The sequence below is a fragment of the Diabrotica virgifera genome, chromosome 2 (assembly GCF_917563875.1).
Source record: "Diabrotica virgifera virgifera chromosome 2, PGI_DIABVI_V3a".
In the NCBI taxonomy this organism is placed as follows: Eukaryota; Metazoa; Arthropoda; class Insecta; order Coleoptera; family Chrysomelidae; genus Diabrotica; species Diabrotica virgifera.
In genome coordinates this window covers 17,178,611-17,197,957 of record NC_065444.1, presented here as the reverse complement: position 1 = coordinate 17,197,957, position 19,347 = coordinate 17,178,611, and the positions used below count along the sequence as shown (strand labels likewise).

The following is a 19,347-nucleotide window of genomic DNA, read 5'->3' as shown; positions in this document are numbered from 1 at the left end:
CTGGATTGCAAAATTTATTTTGCAAAATCTGTCGAACCGATCTTAATGAAATTTACAGTATTGTTTTACTGTATCATAAAGTTTTTCAGGGTGAAATATGAAGGTCGTAAGTGTAGCATAAATGGTTGAAAAACGTAAAATGCGAATACTTGTTTTTGTATGTTTTTTTCACAATTATTGCTATTTTGCAACAAGAATGACTATTTTTTAAATTTTTAACCAATTCTATATTAAAGGAAATTTAATTACGCAACTTTTATTTTAGTACGACTTTTCTCGGAAATGAACACTTTTAAAGTTATAATAAAAAAACCAAGAAAAAAATCGAATTTTTCCTTAATTTTTTGACATTTTGATTATTTAAACAATGTTCCGGGCCTTTTTGAGAGGGAGGATAACTCAAATATTATTATTTGATTTATTTTCAAGCAATTTCTGCAAAAAAATTTGAGTCACCTCTCAACGTCCAAATGTACCAATATTTTTACAGATGCGCCCTGGTCTATTAACATTGAACAAACATAAGGACATAATACATAATATTAAAAATTTAATAGCATATAGTTTAATGTTTACTTCCAGTGTGACCCCTTACTTTTCACCATACTTCTCGTATTTACCATCTCTATTGAGTTTCGCTACCCATATGGCAATGATCTATTATGGGCTTCGTGTATGAGAGCGTTTCCCTCAGTTCTGGTTCTTCTTCTTCCTGTAGTGCCTATCCGTTTTGGATGTTGGCGACCATCGTGGCAATCTGTACTGTGCACACTACTGGTCATAAAAGATTTGGGTTTGTTGTGTTAAACCACGTACGTATATTTTTCAGCCAGGAAACCCTTCGCCTTCCTGGTCTTCGTTTTCCTTCTACTTTTCCCACTAAAATTAGTTGTAGCAATCCACATCTTTCACTCTTCCTCATGATGTGACCGAAGTATTCGGTTTTGACTGTTTTTATTGTGGTTAACAGCTCTTTTTCTTTTTGTGGCTCTTATAACGAGGTCGGTATATGATTACGTCAGGATTCGATGATAAATCCACATTTTAAAAGCTTCTTTTTGATATGCAGATCTTGGATATTTTTTGAAATGCAGGTCTTGCTTTAGATTATATATGTACCTACATTTGATTTTTAGGGAATTCTCGGGAACAATTTTCATTGATGTTGGTACCAAAGTAGGTGTATGTTGTTACTCTTTCTATTCGTTGACCGTTCACACTGATTCGTCCAAATTGCTGTTCCTTCTTGGAGATCCTAACACATTTTGTTTTCTCAATATTTAGTGAAAGTCCATATCTCTGACTTACTCCTACGATCCTACTCTATAACTCCTGAAGGGCTTCAGAACTGTCAGCGAATACCTCCGTGTGGTCCGCATATCAGATGTTATTGATACATTATCCATTAATTCGAATATCGTCTTCAACATCCTCTATTGCTTCTTGCAAGATTGGTAATAATTTTTAGATCACAGTTGTGTATTCCAATATTTGTTAATATCTCCATCAGCTTGTCGTGCTTTAATTTATCGAACAATTTATGGTAATCAATGAAGAATCCATAAATATCGCAACAACACATCTACACATCGTCGAAATAACACTTGTTTGCTAACTGTAATTCCGAAAACCAAACTGTCTAAAGCTGATTTTTCTTTGCACAGTCTATAACAGGGGTGGCCAAACCACGGCACGCGTGCCACGGTGTGGCACGGCGGTGTCTTAGAAGTGGCACGCGAGGACTTTTTGGAAAAATAAAAAAAAATAAAAAAAATTAACTTAGTAAAAATTTAAAATTCGTCTTTTATTCTACGCCACTTTTTATTGTACGCCACTGCCTCGCGCTAGACACGTTCACGTTATTCTCTACTCAGTTGATTCTCAACTTTTGTGCGAGACGCTTCAAGTCTGTTTGCCTTGTGAGATAGTGTTTTTACAGTTTATTTCCTTTTAAAACAATTGTTTTCGAAATGACCACGAGTAAGCCATCAACTTCAAAACGTAAATATGAGGACGATATCGCGATTCATGAATTTAAAACTGAGTGGGAAGAACAATTCTTATTTACTCATCACAACACTTCCAAGCCTTGCTGTTTGATATGTGGAATTTGTGTGGCAGTGCCAAAAAAATTTAATCTGGAGCGCCATTATAAGCAAGTTCATGGCGATTTCACCAACAATTATCCTGTCGGATCACGCCTACGAACCTCGATCCATCCTCGATCTATCCTCGGTGATTGAGCCTGTATCGCGGTGTATCAATAAAATACATGCTCGAGCTAGTAATCAACGACGATTCCGAGAACTTTTTCAGGAAGAAACGGAGGAGGCAGGTGAATTACTCATTTATTGCAGTGTTCGATAGTTGTTCAAAGGGAATGCACTGGCAAGATTTTGGAATTTGAAAGAGTGTGTTTTGCAATTTTTGGAGGAGAATGAGGAATTGTCAAACGAGTGCTCTCTGTTGAAAAATGAAGACTGGCTATAGGATTTAGCTTTCCTTGCGGACATAATGGGACATTTGAACATATTAAATTTAAGGTTACAAGGAAAAGATTGTATTTTTCCAACCTTAGTTAGCCACGTAAGCTCGTTCAAAAACAAAATATCACTTTTTTATTCAGATTTTAATGAAAAAAAACTCACTCATTTTAAATTCATGAAGGAATTAGCCATCAAATTAAATAATGTTCCAAATTACGATAAGTTTAAAAATTTAATGTCATATCTTCAAAGCTCATTTATTACGAGATTTCAGGATTTCCAGGAGGAAAATAAAAATATTCACTTTTTACAAATCCTTTTTCCATTTCACTTAAAGACGTTGAAAATTATCCGCCGGAATTCCAAAAGGAAATAATAGATTTGCAAAGTAATATTTTGTTGAAAAATAAACATAACGAGCTTGTTTCAAGTACAAGTAATTCAAATTATATTTAATTTTGGAAATACGTTTCCACAGCTGATTTTCCATATCTTCACAATTTTGCTTTGCGGTATTGTTATCGTTTTAGTTCGGCGTATGTTTGTGAAGAAATGTTTTCAATTATGAATGTTATTAAATCACAATATCGTTCAAAATTAACCAATAATCATTTAAAAAATCTAATTTTATTAGCTGTAACAAAAATTGACCCCAACATTCAAGATTTAATTAAGAAAATTCAGATTCACAAGCCACATTAACCACATCAACCATAAACATGTACTGTACTACTAGTAATAAATTAATAAACAATCTCGAGTAGTTGATAATTATATTTTTTTACTATTTAAAATAAAAAAAGGTCGTAGAAAAAGTATAGTATTCTACTGGCATTTAATGGCTATTACTCACTCTGATGAATTACGACACTCGCTTTAGCTCGTGTCGCAAACTTCATCATCGTGAGTAATGGCCATCATTACATGCTCGTGGAATAATATACTATTGTAGCTACATATATTTTTTGTTATTTCATAGTCACTAATAGTTGTTATTCCACCTACCTATTGAATTTTTTGTTAGAAAATTTTTGGTGGCACGACTAACTTTTCATAAACAGATAGTGGCACACTGTTAAGAAAGTTTGGCCACTCCTGATCTATAATATATCCTTTGATGTATGATTTTTAGAAAAAAAACTTTAAAATATTGTTCGTTAAGTTAATGGTCCGGAAATCATTGCAAAATACGAATTTTGTATTACTCCGCTTAAATATATGTAATAAAATATTTTTGTAAGGCATTGAGTACCGTCAATGTTAAATAGTTTTATGAGTTCAGCGTATGCATTGTCAGGTCCACCAGCTTTGCCATCTTTGTCACTGTGGTTTTTTGTGATGAATCTAACCATTTAATCTAATTTTAGATATCTTCATTATTATTATGTAGAAAGCTATGACTACTCATTTATTTAGTATGAATCCCACGTCAAAATTTTGCTGTTCAAAAATAATCAGTTTTCTTCATGTAACCACTACCTGCTCAAAAGAAAACATTCCAAATCTAATAATATCTAGACTAGTACATATACATAAGATTGATACTGGTTATGAACATGTGTCAGTATTAAGCAAATAAAGTACTGAATGCTTATAAACCTCATGTATTTCTAGCTGTTTATCTGAATATGTTTTTATTTTGTAATCTGTATAATGGAGTTATTATCAAAGTAAAGCTGAGATAAACTTGTTTCAAACATTCCAATAGTACATTAATATTTCTTTTGAAGGTCGGATGTCCCAGATATCGCTACTTCAGTACAAAAGGGCCACAATTCAAAAATACGAAAATCGCGTTTATTAAAAAAATCTAACCTTAAGCAGTCATATTTTTATATACCACTGAAACCCCCATGTATTTTACGTTTTTTAATATCGAAATAACACTTGCGCCCTTTTTGCATTTTTGTGTTTGAAAGAAAAAATATGGACAAAACTGCCACTTTGTTGGTTGTGTCCTGGCAGTCGAAGTGAACGCACGTTTCCTTTGTGCTAAAGAGCCACATTTCAAAAAACCCTAGTCATTTTTACCGTTTTTATAAACGAAAGTGCCACATTCCGAAATACGTCCGTTTTGCACAGAAGATTCACGTAAGTACATTATTATTTCTTAATCAAAAGAGATGCGTAATGAGGCCATTTTATACAAAATATTCGCATAATATATATTTTTTTTCTCAATCAAAAATGATGTATTACAGAATACATTCATTTTGCTTATGATATTCTCGTAGTTAGTATATCATTTAAAATAAAAAAGGACCATATATTGGGACACGACTGTTTTGCATTTTTCTATGACAGTCAAATGTTATTATTAAGGCCGCGTCTCACCATCAAATAATTTGATCAAACAGTTTGAGCAAACTTGACGTACTTGAGGAAGTACGTCAAAGTGACGTCACAATTGCAGTTTTTTTGAAATTCTAAAAATCTGTGCTCTCACTATCAGTCTAGTTTGATCAAATTTTTTGTATTGAGTTGTCTAACTTGTTTGTACTTTATTTAAAATTAAAATTTTTCATTATTATCCACAATGAACACTCAGGATGTGACGTCACTAACTGTCATTTTCAGTTTGCTCAAACCAGTTTGATCAAATTATTTGATGGTGGGACGCGGTCTTTAGAAAGTAAAATGCCGTTGTTTTATTTACTTGCACAGTAGACTCTCCATAACGAGAACTGAAATGGCGGACCAAGACCCTCGTTATAAGCAGATCTCGTTATATCAGACAACAATAATATTGAAATGTTTTGATGCCTCTTATGTAGTTTATTAACCCCTTAATGTACACGCTCTAATACGAGAGCGTGCCTTATTGGCAATTTTGTACACGCTCTGACACGAGCGACCATTAACCCATTAGATCTATTTATGGGGTACTAAAAGTTTAATTTTTTTCAACCAATAACAGTTTTGCTTAAATTGTAAGAAAAAATTTACCCTGTATATTTTATGATGTAGTAAACTGATTAATACACTTTGTTTGATTACATTACAAACACCCATTCAGTAGAAAAATTATAAACATTGGTCAAATTTTTTTACCTCGTCTAGATTTACACATTTAATAATAAAAATTTCATTTCGGCACTGTTTTTGTCTCTCTATGGGTTATTATTGTTGAGTAAGGTTTATTACATCCGATAGTCATAAATAAATCTGGTAAAAATACATTGCTGAACAGTAACTATGAAGTTTACCTCCGAGATCCAGATTTATTTATTATATCTAATAATTTGCCCTAGGAACCGTTGACAATTGATACATTGAATTTTGTTGAATTGTTAAAAACTGTTTTTATTGGAGACACTAAACAGCTGTAAAACATTGATACCTTTTTTTATTATCCAGCTAGTGTTAAGACATTAAGTTATAAATTTTGTACCTTTTAGTAGTAGTTTTGGAATTAACTTTTGTTATTTTTGTAGACTGACATTGTAATATTTTTTTTGATAAGATAAGACTTTTTGTAATAATTTTACTCAAAATCTACATTAATTAGTGACAAAAACATTGATTAAAATGTTTGTTTTTTTGGTATGTGTCCGTTTATTTCAAATTCCTATCATGACATAAGAAATATTTTTTATACAAAAGGGCCATATCTGCTAATATCTCTTTCAGGAAAATACTTACGCTGTATCTAAATACAATATCAAATACAGTTTAAATTTACCTTTCTATCAATATATTACTTGCATATAAATGATAAAAAATAAAAGAAAAATGAACCAAAAATAAATGTCAAAACTTTGAGTAGCTCCTCTGTAAAAAATGTGATTTTGATTTGTGGCCCTTTTGTATTGAAGTAGCGATATAAACATAGTTTTGCTCAATCGTTATATTTGTTTCATTTTTATATTAAATCAAAGCTAATCCACACCAATATACTTTAAGGACTCATCTAGACAATGCTCTCTAGGTAAAATTTGAACGCGTTCAATGGCCAAAATTATGAAATTATCTTCACATATCAAAAATGTCAATTCTGTTAAGAAGCATATTTAGAGATTTTTCTTTTTGTTGAATAATGTTGTTGATATAAAGATATATCGAGCTGATTAAAAAAGACTGAAAATTATAAGTATTATATAAAAATGTTTAGATTTAGTTCAAAAATTAAACCACTTGATCACAAGTTAGGTATATCAGATAAATAATGTGCAATATTGGTAATCAATCAAGTTGATTAGAAAATATTTTGACTCATTCTATTCCTTTTATTTTTCTAGATTAATATTTTAATGCTTAACAGAGATTTTAAATATTTTTACCCAACCATAATGCATCCTCATTGCTAGCGTAACATGTGGACCAATTAAACCTAGTAACAAGAAAAAGATAATATTTTATGTAGTTAAATTATCATTGTTGAATCTCAAAAGTTCTTGTTAATCTCTTGCCACCAAAAGACATCCATCTACTTCCTCATATCTGTGATTAATTTTTTTAGTATTTTTTTGTGTATTATGACTCATGTAAATGTACAAGACAATAATAAGAATGTAGATGCTAGGCTTTTATATTAAAACATTTTAACAATTTTAAATTTTTATTTCTTTACGTTTTTCTGCTTCCAGAATGCTTTTGCAGCACTCGCACCCATATTAAAAAAGAGGATCCCGCGTACCAAAAAAAGTTGATTAATAGCAATCTGAAAATTTGTTAATAGCCTAACGGTGTCTAGTCGGACAAACTTTGATGTATGGGAACACTAGAACAGGTGAAGTTTTAATTGTGAAACAGGTTAAAAATTTGGAACGTCAGACTACGAAAACGTCCATGTATTTTGTCGGACAGAACTTCATATTGATTTGTTACACTTTCATTAAACTCTCATGCAAAAATCAGCCTGCTATTTACCACCAACATAATTCCTGTCATTTTACATGTTCTACGTGTCGGACCTATTAAAATGCCAAACATATTTGTCGGACAAACATTTTTTCATATATTATATAAAATTTGATATTGAATAAACTTAAAAACAACTTGCTAGTTTTCATAATTTTAAACTTGTCAGGATGACACGGTCCACAATTAAAATCATGTTCTACAATTAAAACTTCCCCTGTTTCATTGTTTCCGTACATCAAAGTTTGTCCGACTAGACACCGTTAAGCTATTAACACATTTTCAGCTTGCTATTAATCAACTTTTTTTGGTACGTGGGATCGAGGCTTAGTACTTTTATATAGCGACATTTATGAGTTTTATACCTGTAATTTGCTGTCAAAATTGAAATAACCTAAAGGCATACTCCAGAAGTAGATTTTAACTCGGACCATAACCCAGTGATAGCAGTAATGCAAGTGAAATTAAAAAAGATTAAAGAAAACAAAATAAACCGACATTAGATAGTACAAAAATAAAATAAACGCGATGTAGCAAAAATTAAATCAAAAAGTTAACAGAAATCTGAATGAAGTAAAGGGAACCGTCTTTAGATCAAAAAGTGTCGACGAAAAGTGGTACAAGATACAAAAAGCACTAGTAGAGGCATGGAGAGAAACTCTACAACTAGAAAGTATAAATAAAAGCTAGAAGTGGATGACTTCCGAAATCTTGAATGATACTGAAAGCTACGAGTAACGTTGAGTAACGTAAATTAAATTACATAGAACTACAACAAAGAAAAATGAGAGTAAAGATAAACGATGCCAAACAACAGTGGGTAACCGATCAATGCATTGCAATAGAACTAGTATGATAGAAAATAAGCTTTAATATGCAAAAACAATAAAGGAATTACCAAATACCAAAAAAAGACCGGAAATGTGATAAGAATGAGAGAGGATATGCTACGAAAAAGAGCATTGAACGCTAGAATGCAGGGAAAGAGACAGGTTGGAAAGCTAAGAAAGCGCTGGGAAGACACAGTTAGCAGCGACGCACAAGCACTTTTAGGAGTCCCTGCATGGAGAAAAGCAGCCACAGACAACCAAGGGTGGAGGTAAAAAATAAAGGAGGCCAGCTCAATTTGAGCTGTAGTGCCGTAGAAGAAGCAGAAAAAAGACCGCTATATGGAATACTCAAATATGATGACGGTAAACTTATTACGGATATCACGAATAAACTTAGAATATGAAAAAAATATAATGATTCTATTCAAAGCTTATTGAAAGATACAAGAAGAATTACAAAAACAAATGGAAGAAAGTAATAATGAGAGAATGAGGATAAGCTATTAAAAATGCAAAGAACGGAAAAGTAATAGACCCAGGGCCGCCGCCAGAAAAAAATTTAGGGTGCTCAAAGTCGCTTTTCTATTCTAGAAATGAATGAAAGAACAAGAACAATTTATATTTTAATAATCATATATAATACAAAAAAAGATTAATAGGTAAATAAAAACTGTAATCTCCTTCGATCTTGACCAAATTTATCAATAACCTAGTTTTATCTTAAGCTGTAATTATCCAGGGGGGTAACCAGGACCCCCCTTGTCGGCAGGCCTGAATAGACCCATTTGAGATACCCGCCGACTTAATTAAGTGAATTGATGATAAAACCCTGTATATACCCCTATTCAACAGGATGTTCATCCTCCAAGAATTCTTAGATGTCTCTAAAACAATTATGGTAAATGAAATTTATAATAAACCAAACAAAATTAAAATAAATTGAATAATTTTTAATGCATTTACTTTAATAAGTTTATTTGTACGGAAAGTCGAGTACATTATTATTTAGAGCTGCTGCCAATAACATCACGATAACGCATGGATAACGGTCATGGAACTAGAAGAAGAATACGCAGGCGCGGATCCAAGGGGGGGTCAATGGGGTCAATTGCCCCCTCCTTGAGACTTCGCCTGGTGTCGCCTTTTTTTAAGAAAGAGATAATTACGATTGAAAATAAATAGTGAGTTTTGTGTCCTGTCGACAACTGAATAACGGAATGAAACATAAAACAAAATTCCTTCTCCAAAGTACGTGTTCTCGGTCTTACTGTATGGTGTCGAGTCCTGGACTGTGAATAAAATCGATCTACTTACCTAAATCGCTTTGAGGCTTTCGAAATGTGGTTCTATAGAAGAATTTTAAAACTATCTTGGGTGAAGAAGATTCGAAACTCCACAAATACTAGAACGTCTCAGCCAGACTACTGAGATTATAGAAGGCATCAAGAAGAGAAAAGTGGAGTAATATGGACATGTAATGAGAAGTTTTAAATATAGGTTGCCACAAAATATTATGCAAGTGAAAATAGAAGGCAAACGCAGTCCAGGACGAAAAAGCATTTCGTAGTTGATTTAGGGTGGCAGTGAATAAAATTAAGATAGCTATGATAGTAACTAACGTTCTGAAAAGACATGGTACATGAAGAAAAATAAAGTAACAGCCCATACCGAAAAAGAATCCTGCGTACGCGAGTGACGAGAAATTTTTAATTTCATTGCCCCCTCCTTGCAAGGTTGCTGGATCCGCCGTTGAGAATACGTGCTATATACCTTCTAAACACTACCGAATACAGTGCATGTTTCTGAATGTTCCCAGTGCAGACCAATATCCTTGATAAGCCACAAGTTTAAAATATTCGTGAAAATAATTCACGGAAAGTTATAAAAAAGGTACTGGATGAAGGTATAGAGATGATACCCAGTTTAAATTCAGAAAAGAATTAGGACCGAGAGAAGTCTCGGTCCACTTACACTTTTAACATCTGATGTCTACTTCATTGATTTTAAGAAGGCATTCGACAGAGAACGGCATCAGAAACTTGTATACTTTGACTACTAAGGGAACAGAATGTGGACAGTCAAGGTATACGTATTAAAATTCATCTGTACTAAAACGAGGTAGAAAACGTAGTTGTTAAACAAGAAATGTGACAGGAATCCCCATTGTTGTTAAACTCTTACAGCGAAGCTGTTTTACGGAGGCCTTATTATAGAAAGAATGCAGTATAATAATAAAGGGAAAAACCATTAACAACATGATTATTACAAAACAATAAATCTGGAAACCTAGGTAAATGAGAACAGTGACCAAAGTAGAGAAATAAGGACCTGAATTAAAATTGTGAGACAAGCATGTGCAAAAATATAAAAGTTTCAGTAATCGTGACCTTACTATGGAACTGTGGATGAAGGACTTAAAGTGTTATATATTCTTAACTTTGTTGTATGGAAAGGAAATCTGGATACCAAAAATAGAATGTATAAAACAAGTTGGAAACATTTGACAGTACTGTTGGTTCAACGCAGTTTTGAGTCAGCTACAGAACCATTGCAAAAATGGACAAATCAGGGGTGATTGATGATGATGATGGAAACGTCTGGCATGGGGCAGAGAAGTATAGGAGGAAAGAGAGATATCGGATAGAAAAAAAGGGTTTAAAGAAATAAGAGACTTTAACTCATATCATATCGTTAGTTTATGGAATCGTAGGGGGATGAAAATTGAGAGACTGCTTTATTTGGAATTAAATTACGGGGTAATACTTATAAATAACGCTGTGTAAACGCACATTACTTGCTTGTTTTTTTGTTGAAATCTTTTTTAAGACCAGATATCAAGCGTTGAACTTAATTAAAAAAATATTTCCTACTAAAACCAGTGTTACTGATTTGTCACAGTTCATTTTTCATATTTTCAGTAAGACTCAATTTACATGTATGAGGATTTTTTAACAAAAGTTAAGCAATATCGTGAAGTGGTCAAAGGACATAAATATGATATGATGCATTAGCTACTTAAAATAAACATATCAAGAAGTAAGTAAAGCAAAAAACAAAGAAAACGTAATGTAAAGAAAAAATGCTTCTATTATTGTGAAAAATACAATAATTAGAGGATTAGAAGAGACTAGAAATATCAAACTAAGAAAAATGTTGTATTTATTCCATATAGTCTGTGTGTTTGTATTTTTGAATACCCCCAATTCTAAACTCAAAGCTCTTGTATAAAAGCCAAATAGAACCTTTAGGTTCTTCAGCTGTCTGTGGTATCACTTAGGCAACGATTTTTCCCCTGTATTTTTGAGCCCGATCTCTATATATAAATCTCTTGAGCACGATGGTATTACACCTATGGACTGTCAGATCTCAGTACGAAGGTCAACCACGATTTTATCCCCTTATGCCTTTTTGCGTACTGAAAATGTCATATGAGATAAGCAAAAAAAAGGAAATTCACATTTAAACCAGGTTGCGTTTTTCTGAAAATCGAATTTTTCGCAACTTTTCCGGGGTAAATTTTTTACCTTAGGAAAAGGCATTACCTAAGGACAATCTTAGGTCCTTGTACAATTACCTTAAAATATATAATATATAAAAAGTAAACATGAGAAAACGAGTGTATGTGATGAGCAGTACCAGAATCTATAGAAGCAGGTAAGTACAGAAAAACGTACCTAATACACCGAAGTAATAATAATAAGTAGACATTATAATAAAAGAAAATTTTATATTTACGTGATCAGATAGATCAAAAATGGATATCAATATAACATGAGGATGCACAGACTATTTATTGATTGAAAAAGACATTCCAAAGTTGGATTGATATTTCATAACCATTTATCATTCGATAAAAGAACAAGACATTGCACGGATAATAATACTCTAAAAATGTCCATATAATTAAAGATTATATTGGAGATTGCTACCGATTAGGTATACAAATAATACAATGGGACGAATAGGGTATTTCTTGATGTTAACATTAACTCGAATAACACTAAATACGTGACTATTTCTGTTCTTGAAAGAAAAGGATTGGGAACAATGTTGTTCAACATTGAACATTCTTGTTCACAATGTCAACATTATTGCAAAGATCGTAGCAAGAACAAAAACCAATTTACGTCTGCTTTATAGATTTTGAAAAGGTGTTTGCTAGGGTCAAACATAGGCTGTTTGAATATCTAGAGATGATGTAAATAGATGATAGAGATCTAAAATTTAGGCTTGTACAAAATTTATATTGGAAACAAATAGCCTCGGATTCTGATAGACGACCGAGAAGCTGACAAAATTTTCATTCAAAGAGGAGTCAGACAAGATTTTGTCTTCTTCCCAACCTAAAGTTGAAAATAATATTCGTAGCTCCGAAACTTTGAATCTTCGTTAACTCCTAAATCTGGGTACACTACTCAAAAGAGAAGAAGTCACTACAGATACGGATTGTTCTAGGAGGATATTAAGAAGAAAAATCGAATTTGGCAAGTAAATGGAACATACTATGTATTTAGAACTAACTATTGCACGATAATTTAGGCTCACCGTAGATTATATTTTTGTTCGTTTTAACTCACTCAAATATTTTCAACAAATGGTATATAGGTATATTTCAAAGGACTTCAATACGAAGTCCTTTATATGTATGTTATGGTGATGTAAGGAATACTTGAGTCACACAGTGAATTTAAAACGTCTTTTTGTTGGAAAATCCTTCTGCATTTGAAAATACATTAATTTTTTAAACTCAGTTTATTTAGAAATAAAACACTGAAATCTGGTCCGACATTTTTGTGCGGTATTTTTTATTTTACTGTTATTTTTGTTGACAGCTACCAATTTAAGTACTCATTCCTTCCAAAATTATCAACTAATGTAAGTAACCGATTCAGAAATATGTAGATTTGCCAAAAATGAAGTTCACTAATAGATGGTTACCCGATTTTTACCTATTGCCCACATCAAATAAAAATTTCGTGTAGTTAATAAAAATAAAATTATTTTATTCTGTTTGAGAGTAACAGACATAATGTATTTTTATTAATAGGCCTTTTTATCACAATTTTTTTGTACGCACGCATTTTTTCGTACCGTTTGTTGTAAACAAGCATGTTAGATTAGGTCAGTGATATAAAGATAAAAATAAAGTGCCTGTAAACACATAATTAGGATAAGAAATACGAAATAGTATATGTATTACGAAACGAGCATTTAATGATAATACATGTATTTTATTTATACATATTTTGTATTTTGATAACGATTTCCGAAATGGAAGTTGAAAAGTCAAATGAATTTAATCTCAAACTTAAATTGTGTCCTATTCCCAAAGAAATTAGTAATTTGCCTACAGCTTCAGAACAATATGATGGTCATTATGATGCGAGTATGAAAGATACGACATGAGCCACGTAGCGGTGAGTGTCGTATAGAATACGAGCATCATAATGGCAATTAAATGCGAGTAGTATACATGATTTTTTCTATGATCATTCACAACGCAAAAAAATATATTCAGATTTATTTATTTTGTAACAAAAACAAATTATACTAAATTTACAATCAAGATGCAGTATGGTCCTTTTCATGGGCATTTTTCAGTGCGTCACAAATGATAGAAAAAAAGGTAAGTCCGTGATAATATACATTTATTCTAACAAGACAGTTGTTTGCAATTTGGCATAAAAACAAATCAATTGTGTTTATTGCATTTATAAAATAAGAAAATGATAGGGTAAGAAGTGACTAGGAAGGAAGAAAACGACTACAGGATAGGGTAAGAAGTGAGGAAATCAGACGCATATGTGGGGTAGACAATATAAATACCTGGGTAAAGAACAGAAAAGAAGAGTAGATAGCACATAAGCAGGATGTCTGAATCAAGGATAGTAAGAATAGCCAGGGACAAGTCACCGTTAGGCAGGAGAAGTATAGGACGCCCAAGGAAAAGATGGAATGACAACTTAGGGGCAGAATGAAAGGCACCGTTGAAGAAAAACAGGCAGTACTGCCTATATAAAAGAAGAAGAAGAAGAAGCATTTATAAAATGGTGTTTGATTTGTATAGTCTTATAAATTGTACAGATTATATTCGTAGATATATTATATAATTCGTAAATAATTTTTTTTCGATTATAGTGGCATCTATCGCCAACTAGAATAAATGTTATAAATGTCTGTAATGACAGACGTGCCTTTTTTCTGTCACATACAATTTAATGCGTTAGAAAGAAATCGAAAAATTGTGACGCACTGAAAGATGATCATGAGAAATACTGTACGAACATTGTTAGCTGGGAGAGACAAATGCAAGTTTATAATAGAAAAAGGAAAGATGCCTATGAGAAAAAGAATATAAATAAACAAACCAAGATACGTTAAATGCTACTAATAGCACTCCCGAATCATAATTTACAATGTATATTGTAAATTCCAAATCATGATTTCCAAAATTTATACATTGTAAATTATGATTCGGGAGTGCTATTAGTAGCATTTAACGTGTCTTGGTTTGTTTATTTCTACTGCATCTTAATTTTAAATTTAGTATAAGTAGTTATATGATTAAATTAATTATTTTGTTGATAAATTGATGTTTTAAATATTACAATTATTAAAAGAAATTTGAAGCGGTTAATAAATTAAAATGTCTTCTTCTAAAAAATTATTGATATTTGTGTAGTAAACAAGTACCTAATGATGCTTAACTTGTTGATCAAGACAGCGCGAAAGTATTGTTGTCAACATGACGGCTGCGCAAGCGTTCATCAAGTGATGAAAAGGCCTATAAGTAGCGTTTTAAGGTGTCATTCTAAAAAATATTAAATAATTAAATGTAAGTAATTTGCTGCATTTAGTCGGTATCAACTTCTCAAAAATATCTGCAATGTATTCCATTGCAATGGAAATAGACAAAGTTTTTTTAATTGGCTTTCACTAAAGACCATATTATTTCTTTTGTTTTTAATTAAAAAAAAAACGTTAGAAAGGTAAGTCATCTATTACATATATTTTGCGTTAGTAATAATTTATTATCACAGAGAAATTTTAATTTGATGTATTTTTCTACAAGATGAACATTATAAATTTAGTAATAATATTAACACAATTTTTCAAGATACCTAAAAACCATGAACATACATGGCTTTTGGGGGGTTTAAAGGTGTTTCTCCCAATTTTTGAATGTTCTAAAAGACTCGTGTACTTCAAATTATATAACCTATAAAAAAACTTGACTTGATCTATTTTGAAGTCCATAAAATGGAGAAAATCCCCTATACGCTCTGAGCTTCGCTGGTGTCGCTCCTGGCGGATTACTAATTCAACTTTCACCGGTAATTTTTAAATTTATTATTTAATTGTTATCGCTTAATATTTACAACGCTAAAAGGTAATTAAATTGTAACAGATTTTTTTAAGATTTTGCTAATCATTTTGACGTTCTATTGATGAAATATTAATTTCTTACTTCGGATACTTTCACACTTATCGTGTAGATGGCGCTACGATTAATAGATTAATTTATAATTACATATTACGGAACATTAAAAAAACGCAAATTCAGTATTTAAAACGTAAGTATATTTAAGGTAAAAATATATACCACAGCTTTGACCAACTAATATGTTTTATAATTAATGTTTTTAATTTTAATTTTACATTAATCACTTTGACATTTATGTCAAATTTCCTGTAAACGTTTACAGACTTGCCACTACTGGCGCTCGCGAATTTATAAATATCCCCTCTACGTACGAGCTCACAGCGTATAAAACAAGTTTTTTGTCTTTTTGAAGTGGGAAACCTTACGGAAAAAATCAGAAATGTGTTTTTTGATAAAATACACAAAATAAAATAGACCTGCAACCATCTCCAAAAAAATTTAAACGCTTTTTTAGAAAAAGAAATGCATTTTTATATTATGTACCTACACTTAAACTACGGGTCAATAAAAATCGACAAACTTTTTAAATGTCTTAAGAATAAGTGTGAATTCTTTGAAATTTTAAATTTAATGTAATCAAGGGGAAGGGTTGCGGGCTAAAATTACAAAATTAGAAAATAAATTGAGAACATTGATTCTGATTGTATCAATCTCAAAAATATGATTAACTCCGCAAAAAATCACAAAACCCCTCAAAAGCCGTGAAAAGCCATGTTATTTTTTGGTGTTTAAAGGTATTTCGTCCAATTTTTAAACGTCAAAGGGCTCAATTACTTCAAAATATATGCAACCCATAAAAAACCTAAAATTTGATTTATTTTCAAAGTCTATAAAATGGAAAAAATCCCCAAAACCCGAAAAAAAAAAGAGTTTTTCGTGCCTCTTACCAAAAAATCTAAAAAAATTATTAATATATTTTTTACAGAACAAAACAAAAAAAATAGACTTGCAGCCATCTCCATATAATATGTTATACGCTTTTTTCTAAAAAAAAAAAAATAAAAAAAGAATGTGTGTGTACTTTGTACGCACGTAAGAAGTTATACTTCTATTATATGATTTCAACGAAATTAATATACTTTAAACAGTTTATTTATATTTTATTTAAATATTAATCTAATTTTAATACTTACTACTTCTCAAAAATTTTTATTAAAACAGTGCCAAAAATTAAAATAATAAAAGAATAAAACACACACAAACAAACACATTGAAAAATGCCACAAATGATTTCTGAACAATGTAGGAAAAAATTTTAACTAAATACGTATTTTCTGAAAAAAAAATTATATAATAAACTTACAATCATAAAATGTATAAAAAAATAAAAGTTTCCATTGGGGTTCGAACCCGCTTATCAGCGCAGTTAGTGTTGAAATTCATTCACCTTAAACGTTTACCCACGGAGACCGTGTGTCATCATGTGCGAAGTTCAACTAACTAAACGGATTAAACTTTTGACGGTTCTGAATTTAACCAAATTATTTTGATTTTGAATTGAAATTATTTAGAATTGAAAGAAATATTAGAATACAACAAAACATAGAGTAAGAAAACAATATATTAGGTGAATATTGATAGACATTTTGATGGTAATCAAATTATGTAAATCAAAGCATTACATACTATTTTAGTAGGTTCTTTTTAAATTTTCCAAATAGGTAGATCCTACCTATGAAATTTTTTATTAGGATACTGAAACATTTACAATTATTACGTACCTGTCGCTTTTAAAAACTATTTCAAAAGTCACTACGATATTATAAACTTGCATTTTTCTCTGCCATCACAACAATAAAAACTAATATACACAACATTAATTTGTTTATCCAAAATCTCCATATTGAACAATTATTGACAGATGATTTTAACATCCAATCAGATCCCGTATAACGTTTATACCATACTGTCTGTGTGCGCATGCGCGCAGAATTATAAAATTTTACTCTCAATCGCGCCTAAATAAGTATAACTTCAAAAAATTTTAGGTTATGTACACTCAACCTACGGATCTATAAAAAATAATTAAGTCTCAACTATGCGTGTGAATTTTTTGGATATTTTTAAATTGAAACCCACAAAAAAAAATAAAAAGGAAAAATGGCCTTTTGGGGGTCGGGGTAGAGGAGTGGTGGTCTAAAATTGCGCGGAGTTTTATTTTTTAATCACAGAGAAAGTAAAAAAATTAAAAAATTTAATTATGGGAGTGAAGGCATTTTGCCAATCTTAACGGGGGTAACCCTTAAAAAGACATTATACTTATTTATGTTTCTGAAAATTAGACAACATAAATCAAAAAATGATTTTGCGTTATGTTTTAGAGTTCAATTAAAATTGTTCATCTTGTACAAAACTAAACAGTAACAGGCTATAACCCTCTCATCCCACAATCGTTTGAAGATCATTATGTACGCTACACCCTAGTTGCTTTAGTTTAACTAAAATATACGTTGGTAAGAATTTTCTTGCTTCAGGCTAAATCGACACGTACCATCTTCAAGAACAGAACTTCGATACCCAAACCAATCCCGAAAAAACCAAAGTCCAGAAGCGCACCAATACCTCTGGATAGAAAAGAAAACCTCGCCCAACCCAGTTCCTCAAAGTCGGGAATAAAAGTCAACAAACAACCTTTCAAAGCAAAAACCAGGAAAGAGCTAACTTTAAAGTCGAAAAATTCCACAGAAAAAGTAAAACCCATCAATAAAGGAACCAAGAAACCAGCAGGGATAGAGGCGAGTAACCGTTCTAAGGGTAAACTAGAAACTAGCACCCAAACCACTACACCTGTCCCATCAGAGAAGAACAAAGAGGAAGGCGTGCACCTGAGGGAGATTTGCTTCATAAACAACAGCGAGGGCAAAGCAGTTATAGCCAAATATGAAAATAACGACAAATTCGACGACAGCCTCGTTGTAGCATGGGAGAAAAACTCCACCCACCCCCAACTGTACACCCGAAAAGCTCGTGTCTTCTCAGCTCCACCCTACCATCTCCCCAACAAGTCCTTTTCTGAGCCGGGTACCAGCAAACAAGGAGGTGGTTGTTTTAGGGTACACAATTTCGCCAAAACTAAAGCTAGAAGAAATTTAAGGCGGTTGGCCAGTGCCGCTGATATTCTGGGAAAGGTCGATAAAAAGAAGAAGAAGAAATTGAAGGCTAAGTAGAAACATATTGTAAATGGACTAATTTGTAATTTAGAATGACTGTCTCGAAACAATTTTCATTATATACTGTAAAAATAAATGGATATCGGTATGGGTTTTTATCTCATTTGTGAAATATATCAAGATTGATTCAGCAACGGAAAGACTTGGAGAGACGTGTAGATATTGCTATTTTTATTATGAGCATATCATCAACAAATCTACGAATAATTATTATATTAACTTTGATTCATCAGGTATTTCTTCTTCTTTTTGTGTAGATATGACTCTGTTTTTTCAATGTGCCTTCAGTAAGTTATCGTTTTCGTGGTCTTCCCACTGATTCTTCCTTTTGGGGAACCGTCTCTCGCCGAACTTACTACTCTATTTGTTGTCATTCGGCTTAAAGACGGAGAGGCAGCGCTGAAAAATCTCTTTGAATTTACTAAACCTAGATTTTTCACAGTTGATTACTGTGAGTGTGTAGAGAAACATACTGCGGTCGGTCAAGCGAAACGTAGAACAGGGGTTACTGAGAGGGTAGCAAAGTTGCTTTCCTACGAAGGTAATTAAATCCATTT

General features: G+C 31.9%; 1 protein-coding gene across 2 annotated transcripts in view; it reads left to right on the top strand.

The window, feature by feature from the left end:
* LOC126879461 (cytosolic carboxypeptidase-like protein 5) overlaps positions 1-18,882 on the top strand; it is a 61,262-nt gene extending 42,380 nt beyond the window's left edge. For both annotated transcript variants that reach the window (XM_050642480.1, XM_050642481.1), the window contains one exon: positions 18,095-18,882. In XM_050642480.1, coding sequence (XP_050498437.1) covers positions 18,095-18,787 — 693 coding nt within the window. In that variant the 3' untranslated portion in view covers positions 18,788-18,882. The remainder of the gene's footprint in view (positions 1-18,094) is intronic.
* Positions 18,883-19,347: the final 465 nt, after the last annotated feature.